The following is a 9,849-nucleotide window of genomic DNA, read 5'->3' as shown; positions in this document are numbered from 1 at the left end:
TTTCCATTCTACTTTCTTGTCAACTTCCACCGAGAGAGAGTAATATCCAATGATTTTTAGGGCCAGCATTATAACAGTTTAAAACTACACCATAAAAGTGAGATATTTTTATTTTAAGATTTTTTATATGTATATCCTTCTAAATATTCAAATTTACGTAAATATTCTTTAAAAATTGATATTTATATATATACCCTAATAAAATATTTATTTTATATGTATATCCTTCTTTTTTCTTATTTTTTTTGTATATGTACCTACATCATTTCATATCGTTAAAAAATTATTGATTTAAAATTTAAATGACTAAAATATCCTTATTGGTAGATGTGCAAAAGAATAATTTATAAGGGTATATATACAAATAGTAATTTATGAGGATATTCATGCAAATTTGAATGTTTAAAAGGATATATATACAGAAAATTTTAATTTAATTTTTATCTATTTCATCTAGATGGATTCAGACCTTCTTATTCGACAATGTAGTAACATATTATATAATATAACAACATGATGATGGTATTATATAATATTTTATATATTAAAATATTATATTATATTTTATTTTTATGTAAGATGGGATGATTATGTCCAACTTATAACAACATGATATACCTTATACATTTCACAAAGATATTTTTAATAAAAATTTTTAAAATAAAATATAATAAAATTATAAATTCTTATTGTTACGTAATGTCTAAATCTACAGCTATATCCATTCTATGAAAAATGTACAAACTATTTATCTGATATCAGATTTAGATATTTTCTTAGAAGCATGTTATTATACATTAGAGGAAACATGGATGGTTACAATCTATTTATTTTTTAGATAAAATAATTTTGATCTATCATTTGATAAAAAAATTATTTTATCTATATAAATTAATAAATTAAATAAATTTATTATTATATGTTAATTTTTTTATTAGAATAAAAAAAGAATTAACGAACCAAGAGATGCGTATTTATGTCAAAAAATTTTTGTGTGTATACCCTTCCAAATATTTAAATATACGTGAATATCCTCATAAAATTACTATTTGTATATATATCTTTATAAATTTTTCGTTTTGCACATCTATCCATAAGGATATTTTAGTTATTTTAATTTTAAACCATTAATTTTTAATGATGTTAGATGATATGGATACATATGTAAAAAAAGATATTTTATGAGGATATACATATAGATATTAATTTTGAAAGAATATTTATATAATTTTGAATGTTTGAAAGGATATACATGTAAAAAAAAAATTTATATTATTTAAAAATTTACAAGTAGCAACCTGTTGACAAGTTGTAGCAGCCATGTGTTGAGTCCGACAAGGGTTTATCTCTAATAAACCTATATATAACAAAAAAATCAGCTTCAAATACTAGATACTCACAAGTTTTTCCTTGTAAATATGATCAAGTCGTGCAGATGCTTTGATTCCTTAGATCTCTCCCTCAAGGGTCCGTTATTTTGTAGATAAAAAATTTATCTGAGAATTCATATTTTCTTAGATAAATATTTTTCAAACAATATTTAGATAGAAAAATAATTTATCTATATTCTTTTACACGTAGAAAAGTGGCTTCAAAATTTGTTATCCATATTCTTTTATATTACTACTTTTCTGGATAAATTGATAAAATTTATCTATATTTTTTATGATATCCTTTATGTTTTTTAGATTTGACTAAGTTATTAAGTATTGAATGATGGAGACGTTGAAAATGAGGATGAGCATTTTAAATATAGTATTAAATATCTATTTTACTGGTTGATGGAAAAATAATTTAGTCATCTTCTCGATGAATAAATTTTTTTTTAATTTTATGAGTAAATATTGTTCATGATAAAATAACTTATCCATTCTGAAAAGTACAAGAACATAAATAAATTGATCAATGAAAAAATTGATCAATTTTTTTATGATATTTATTTATAAAAAAATAATTTTTAATATAAAATTTATTATAAAATATATAAATTATATATTTATTTTAAAAAATAAATATTAATTTAATTTTATAGTAGTACGAATTTAATCAATAGAACTAAATCCTACCCGTTACGAAACCTTGGATGTCCGCGGAACAAAGTTTGACATCACCAAGCACATGTTCATACTTAATTGCTTGTGCCTCCGTTAAGTAATCCTTTCCCGAAAAAAAAGACACTCAACCTTCTTGCTATAATGATGTCTACAAATCCATTATTTCTTGTGCATGCTGATGCATATAGAATGCTGTGCATGAATGTAATTTATAGCTATTCATTAGCATTATTTTTTTTTAATTACAGCTTTTCTGGTTTCAGTACTTGAAATAGATAACCTATGAAAAAGGACTAGAGTTGAAACTTGAAAAAGTAAAAATTATGACTTTTTTAGCAGATGGGTGGAAGTCTGTACGAGAGTCATGATATATTTGGCCGGGTTAGGAGAAAAGTTGCCTTAAAACCATTAGAGATAAATAGTACGTTACAATTATGGCTGCTTTCTTATAAATAGTTCGAGACCAGCGTGGTACGTTTCTAATAAAATGATTTCTTCCTTTTTTTTTTCTTTTTAAAGTTTTGTACATAGCTATCCCCAAGTACTCATCCAATCCCACCATAGTAAATGATCTCCTTAGCATACTTTCCACTTCATTGCACAATTGTATTATTTATTTTTTTAGTATGATGATTCTATTTCCACACTATAAAAAAAAATTTTCAAAATATACCCCTATCTTGTCATACGGTTGCCCATATTAATTCTATGTATACTAGCTATCTTTACATCAAAAGAAGTAAAATAATTTATTTGATCAAAAAAAATATTTTAAAAAATATATATTTTTTTAAAAAATATTTTTTTTAAAAAATAAAATAATTTTTTAAAATAATTTTTTTATTGAATGAATAAATAAAAAATAGATAAATTCTTAGAAAAAAATTAAAATTTTCAAACGAATAGATTTTTACTACAATCCCAAATCGAACGTACATCCATATATTTGAAGTTATCAAAGTTTTAAAATATATAGATATGAAAAATGCACTCTTATATCAATCATCTCAAATACTCCTTTCCGTAGAATAAACAAAAAAAATATTTTCAATAAAAATAGAATAAAATTTATCAATATAGTTGATGAAAAAAATTCATGACAAATAAATAGTTTTAACTTTTTGGCACATGATAGAATTACATCAAATGATAGACTCTCTTATCTTGTTGAGCTAGTTATATACATCTCAATTGCCTGACACTTAGTCACATATATATTATGTGAATTAAGAATTTTTCAAATTATTAAAAGATATTGATCAAGAACAAATTATTTACATGATACTAAATATGAAAGAAGTCATCGCTACTATATAAATTGGTTATTACATTCTCTTACTTTGCCTTTAATTTTATAGAAATAAGAAAATTATTTCACATTACTTGGCTTCAAACCAACCGGTCATACAACGTTTGATAAGATTCATTAAAACTAAAATAAAGTCCTAAGTTCTCCTGACATTAAAAAATCTCCCAAACGTAACTTGAGAGATAAATAGTTGATGCATAATGTTCAAGTAATACACTATCCAAATATACCTCAAAATTACATCCCCCCGTCGCCCACACAAACAAAAAAAAAAGATGTTAAGTCACTTGTTAAAGTCAATTTTTTTTTAAAAAAAAATATAACAAACATCAAGTGATTTAAAACCATGAGAAAAATGGTACATTAAAATTATGACTCATTTCTTATAAATGGTTTGAAACAAGCATTGGATGTTTCCAATAAGATGATTTATTATCTCTTTTTTATATATTTTGTATACAGCTATCTCCAAGTACAAAGACTACATTTTGCTATCTCTTTCATACAATCTCACCCTATTAAATTATTTTCTTAGCATACTTTACACTTCATTGTATTATCTGTTTTTTAGTCTAGTGATTCCATTTCTATACTATAAAGGAAATTATAAAGGAACGTTTTCAAAATACGCCACTACCTTGTCATGTCACTGCCCATAGTACATAATTCTATATATACAAGCTATATTTATAATAAAAAAAGCATAATTGTTTGTTTGGTCCGAAGAAAATCTTGAAAAAAGAAAGAAAAATTTTTTTTTTGAAAAAAAATAATTTTTCAAAAAAGTAAAATAAACTTTTGAAAATAATTTTTTTATTGAATGAATAAATTTTAAAAAAAAAACTCTAAGAGGAAACAAGTTTTCCAAGCAGGTGGATTCTTAATATAATCGTAACCCAAGTATACTTCTGTACATTTGAAGTTATCATGATTTGAAATGAATAGACGTGAAATGTGCACTCCTGTACCAATCATCTCAATTTTTTTTTTCCGTAAAATAAATCAAGGACATGCTTCCCATAAAAATAGAATAAAATTTATCAACATAATTATAAAGAAAAATTTCATGAAAGATACTCTTCCTTCTCGTCGAACCAGTTGTATACATCTTATTTGTCTGACGATTAGCCACATATATTATATGTTTTACAGTTTAATTTTCCGATTACTAAAAAGATGTTAACCAAGAACAAGTCACTTATATGCTACTAAACGTAATTGCTACCACATAAATTGGTTGTCGCATTCTCCTACTTTGCCATTAGTCTTATAGGAATAAGAAAGGTATTTCACATTAATTGACTTCAAATCAACGAGTCATACAACTTTTGAAAAGGTCCACTAAAATTAAAATGGAGGCGTAAGTTTCCCCAACTTTACAAAATCCCCCAAACATACCTTGAAAGAAAAGTAGTTACCGCACGAAGTCCTCTCATATTGATATTTGCATTCCTTATGGTTTAGAGGGTTGTAAAAAATGATCATCTTTGGGTGGAGCAACTAAGTAAAAATGTAACTTATTTTTTATTTTGGAAAATGATTCAGCAATGTTGCTTACCCTATATACTTATTTATTTTCAAAATGATAATCTAGGGCCTTAGTTATTTTTATTCTGGTTTCTTGTCAGCCCCTACTGGGAGAGAGTAATATCCCATGGCTTTGAAGCCCAATATTGTTAGATTCTAAAACGTACCATGGAAGTAAGACACCATTTATTTTATTTAAAGATTTACATGTGGCAATTGGCCCACAAGTTGTGGTAGCCCTGTCTTGAGTTCCACAAGGGTTTTGTCTCTAGTAAGCTTATACGAGAAAACAAGCTTCAATGGGATAAGAATGGGATGTGTGGTCACCACTTAATTACTTTGTCAAATTTGAACGATTCTTTTGACTGGAGCCAAACTAAGCTTCAACTTTGGTTTGAAGTCTGAGCCAAGAAATTTCATGGGGATTGAGCCATGAATTTGGAAATGCTTTAATGCCTTGGATATGTCTCCCTTGATATAAAATTTGTTTTAGAGAATATAAATCATGTACCTATTCTTAAAAATATGTAATTAAATGTTGATTTGATTTCATGGCAGCCGGAACTTGACCAATGTAGGGCTACATCTTGAGCTCTTACCAAACTCTTGGATGTCCATGGCATGGAACAAAATTTGACATCATCAAGGATATGTTCATACCTAATTGCTAGTGGGTCCACTAAGAAATGGTTTTGTGAAGAAACTTGACCTTCTAGCTAGGATGATGCATACAAAAGACATCACTAGCTGTTGTTGCTGGTACATATTATCCATATAAACAGAATGCTATGCATGATTGGAATTTGTATTTAGTTTTAGCACTATTTTCTTATTTGCAGGTGTTCCATTAGGTGTCCTTGAAATGGATGACCTATGAAAGAGGAATTAAGTTAAAAATCATAAAAATTATAGCTTTTTTAGTAGTTAGGCGTAGGTCTTTAGGAGAGTTATATATTTGTCCTTAGGAGGAGAAAGTTGCCTCAAAAGCATTGGATTACAACTATGGCTCTTTTTGCCAAATAGTACGGAAGAAGCACAGGGTGCTTCCAATAGGGTGATTTATTGCCCTTTACTTAGGTTTGTAAATTGCTATTTAGCAGTAGGACTACATTTTCCATCTCTTTCATCCAATTTCAGCATATTATATTATCTTCTTAGCATGCTTTCCACTTCATTATATTATTTGTTAATTGTTTTTAAGTATAATGATTCTATGTCTCTACTATAAAGAAAACATCCAAAATGAGCCACTGCCTTGTCATATCATTGCCCATGGTAATTCTATAAATACAAGCAATCCTTATATCAAAAGAAGCACAATCATTTTTCTTGGTAAAAAAAAGAAAGTCTTAGGCAAAAAAAAAAAAAAATAATAATAATTTTTTCTAAGAAAGAAAAATATTTTTTCAAACAAGTAAAATAAACTATCCAAAATCAATTTTTTAATTGAATGAACAGATAAAAACAAAAGAAATGGTCTAAGAGGAAACAAGTTTGCTAAGCAGATGGATTTAAGTCAAGTATACTTCAATATATTTCAGATTATCATATTTTGAAATAGATAGAGATGATAGGTGTACTCTTGTACCAATCATATTAAATATTCTTTTCTATAGAATAAGGAAAAGAAATGCTTCAATCAAAATAGAATAAAATTTATCAATATGGTTATAAAGGAAAGTTTCATGAAAGATACTATCTCTTATTTATTTATATATATATATATATATATATATATATATATATATATATATATATATATATATATATAGTATGCATGTGTTTACAGTTTTTCAGGTTATTAAAAAGATGTCGGCCACGAAGAAGTCATTTGTGTGCTACTAAATGTGATTGCGACCGTATCAATTGGTTATTGCGTTCTCTTAATTTATCTTTAGAAATAAAAAAAATTATTTCAAACCATAGGAATAAAAAAACTATTTCATACTACTTGACTCCAAAACAACCGTCAAACAACTTTTGAAGAGGTCCATGAAAATTAAAATGGAGTCCTCCGTTTCTCCAACATTAAAAAATTCTTCCAAACGTAACTTAAAAGGTAACTACTTGCACAATATTCAACAATACACTATCTAAATATACCCCTAATTTACCTTTTTTTTATCCAATCTAAGTTAAAAAAGTGTTAATTCCATGCTTAAAGTCAATTAAAAAAAAAAAAATCTAACAAACGTCAAGCGAATTGGTCCTCGTCAAACACCAACCCGTGTGGAACAAACCTCGCCTTTGCCTCTCTCTAAACTCCATCACTATCTGGACTCTTTCCATTACCTCGGGGCCTAACAAATGGACGTCCTAGATTAAAAAGACAAACCTAACGTTGTATCACTACCGTCCATCTGATGGAATCCATCGTCGAGAAATAACCGATAGGATCTACTTTTCGAGCTCATCCGATCCTCTGGTTGGCAGGATATATATATATTTTAAAAGAGCAACGGTCATCACGTTTGAAGACACCACGTGTCCCTTATTTATTTTAACCAGTGTCGTCTATCAATATAAGGTGGGTCCCACGCGAAGTCCGAGTTCCGAATTAGGCGCTCGGATTGCTGCGTACCTTAATCTTAGGCACGGGAATTACGGACTTGGGCAATCCCTGATCACGTCCGGTTCCTACCGGACCATCAGGTTTCCAACATATCACTAACCGTCCATCATGCCATCCGTTGTTGGTCCGTGAATGATATACGACGGACATCGCACCGAACCATCAAACGCTCCGTTGAGCGTCGTACTCGATCGCCAAAAGAAAGGCCGCGTCTTCGAAGGGGACCCAGCTCATTCCGGCAAAACTGGCGTACGCGTCGGACATTAAAGTAGAAGTACAGCATAAGATTTAAATACCGCCTTGCAGCGAATCCCAGGACTCCTGCAATCCCACCCCACCAAGGCTCCAACTCGGTGGTCTTCCCTACCTCAAACTCCTAGATCTAGTGATCCACCCCGCTTGCTCCTTCCCCGCCTCTTCTTATACCCCACCCGTTCCGCTTCCGACCCAATCGGGGTTTCATATCTGATCCAAGGAGCCGAAACGATCCCCTAGATCGATCGTGAGAGAAGCGGCGGCGGCCGGAGAAGCGAGTCGGCGGCGGAGGAGATGGGACGAGAGGGTGGCGGCGGTGGCGGAGGAGGAGGAGGAGGAGGGATGGGCGATGGGGTGGTGAGGAAGGTCCTCCTCTCCTACTTCTACGTCGCGATCTGGATCTCCCTCAGCTTCACCGTGATCGTCTTCAACAAGTATGTCCTCGATCCCAAGATGTATAACTGGCCCTTCCCGATCTCCCTTACCATGGTTCACATGGCCTTCTGCTCCACCCTCGCGTTCCTCCTCGTCCGCGGCCTCCGCGTCGTGGAGCCACCCACCTCCCCTCCAATGACCCGCGACCTCTACGTCGCCTCCGTCGTCCCAATCGGTGCCCTCTACGCCTTCTCCCTCTGGTTCTCCAACTCCGCCTACATCTACCTTTCCGTCTCCTTCATCCAGATGCTCAAAGCCCTCATGCCCGTCGCCGTCTATTCGCTCGGAGTCCTCTTCAAAAAAGAGACATTTAAGAGCGATACCCTGCTCAACATGCTCTCCATCTCCTTCGGCGTCGCCATCGCCGCCTACGGCGAGGCCCGCTTCAACGCCTGGGGCGTCATGCTTCAACTCGCTGCCGTGGCTTTCGAAGCCACCCGCCTCGTCCTCATCCAGATCCTCCTCACCTCAAAAGGCATCTCCTTGAACCCCATCACCTCCCTCTACTACGTCGCCCCCTGCTGCCTCGGTTTCCTCCTCATCCCCTGGTTCGTCGTCGAGTTCCCCGTCCTCCGCGCCACCTCCTCCTTCCGCCCCGACCTCCTCATCTTCGGAACCAACTCCTTGTGCGCCTTCGCTCTCAACCTCGCCGTCTTCCTCCTCGTCGGCAAGACCTCCGCCCTCACCATGAACGTCGCCGGCGTCGTCAAGGACTGGCTCCTCATCGCTTTCTCGTGGTCGGTCATTCGAGACACCGTCACCACCGTCAACCTCATCGGCTACGGCATTGCCTTCCTTGGAGTCGCGTACTACAACCACGTCAAGCTGCAGGCGCTCAAGGCCAAGGAGGCCCAGAAGAAGACCGCGCAGGACGACGAAGAGAACGCCCAGCTCCTCGTGGAGAGGGATGGCGACCGGAAGAACGACTCCCAGGCTTGATCTCTCTGCTTTCGTCCTCGGTTGCTCTCAATCTGCATCGATCTTATCTCATCTTATTTCTTCCATTGCTTGCTTATCCATCTATTTAGATTACAGAGAGAGGGAGATTTATTTCTTGAAAAAAAGAAATAAAAAAAGGACCTATTTTTTTGCTTTCGTTTTTTCTTATTTTTCTTATTTATATGCGGGTTGAATTGGATTGGAGCATCGAATCTGTTTGATCTATTGGAGATTGATGCAGATGGAGGATTGCTGATCTGTCTATTGTCTAGATCTATCATCTTGATCATATGGATTCGATGCGGAGCTGGGATATATGGTTTAGATGCTGCCTTAGCTGTTAGAAGGGGAGATGGTGGACTATCATTGAGCTCTGTTCTTTAGTTGCAATGTTATTATCTGTCTTTTCCCCCCTTTTTTGTGGCAATTTATTTGTTGGACTGCGATGGGAGCTTTCCTCTTCCTTTTAGAGGAAATTAAAAATTAATGTTTTAATTAGTGGTATAACTATAACATTTAGTTCAGATTCTTATCTAGCTGTGTTTGTGTCTGATGCTATTCTTTTGTCTGATTGATGTTGGTCATATTTGAATTTAAGTGGGGATCTATCATTCTGTGGTACATGTGAATGCTAATGCTCCGTTGACTTCACATTTGATATGTAGCATACTTTGTCACAGCTGCACTTTATACTATGCTATGTTTTTGTGTTTCAAATTGATCATGTTTGAATGATTATGTGACAAAGGATGCATAGT

General features: G+C 33.1%; 1 protein-coding gene across 1 annotated transcript; it reads left to right on the top strand.

Annotated features, from left to right (window-relative positions):
* Window positions 1–7,797: 7,797 nt before the first annotated feature.
* LOC105033353 (probable sugar phosphate/phosphate translocator At5g25400) lies at window positions 7,798–9,623 on the top strand. The gene has a single exon (XM_010908113.3). The coding sequence runs from the start codon at window positions 8,012–8,014 to the stop codon at window positions 9,089–9,091; it is 1,080 nt and encodes a 359-aa protein (XP_010906415.1). The 5' UTR covers window positions 7,798–8,011; the 3' UTR covers window positions 9,092–9,623.
* The last annotated feature ends 226 nt before the right edge of the window (window positions 9,624–9,849 follow it).

Source organism: Elaeis guineensis, chromosome 5 (assembly GCF_000442705.2).
Source record: "Elaeis guineensis isolate ETL-2024a chromosome 5, EG11, whole genome shotgun sequence".
NCBI lineage: Eukaryota > Viridiplantae > Streptophyta > Magnoliopsida > Arecales > Arecaceae > Elaeis > Elaeis guineensis.
The sequence above is the reverse complement of the archived record's forward strand: the minus strand, read 5'-3'. Positions and strand labels throughout refer to the sequence as shown.

What these genes read in the sequence shown, in the direction of transcription:
- LOC105033353 (XM_010908113.3), top strand. Translation starts at nt 8,012, where the DNA reads ATGGGACGAGAGGGTGGCGGCGGTGGCGGAGGAGGAGGAGGAGGAGGG.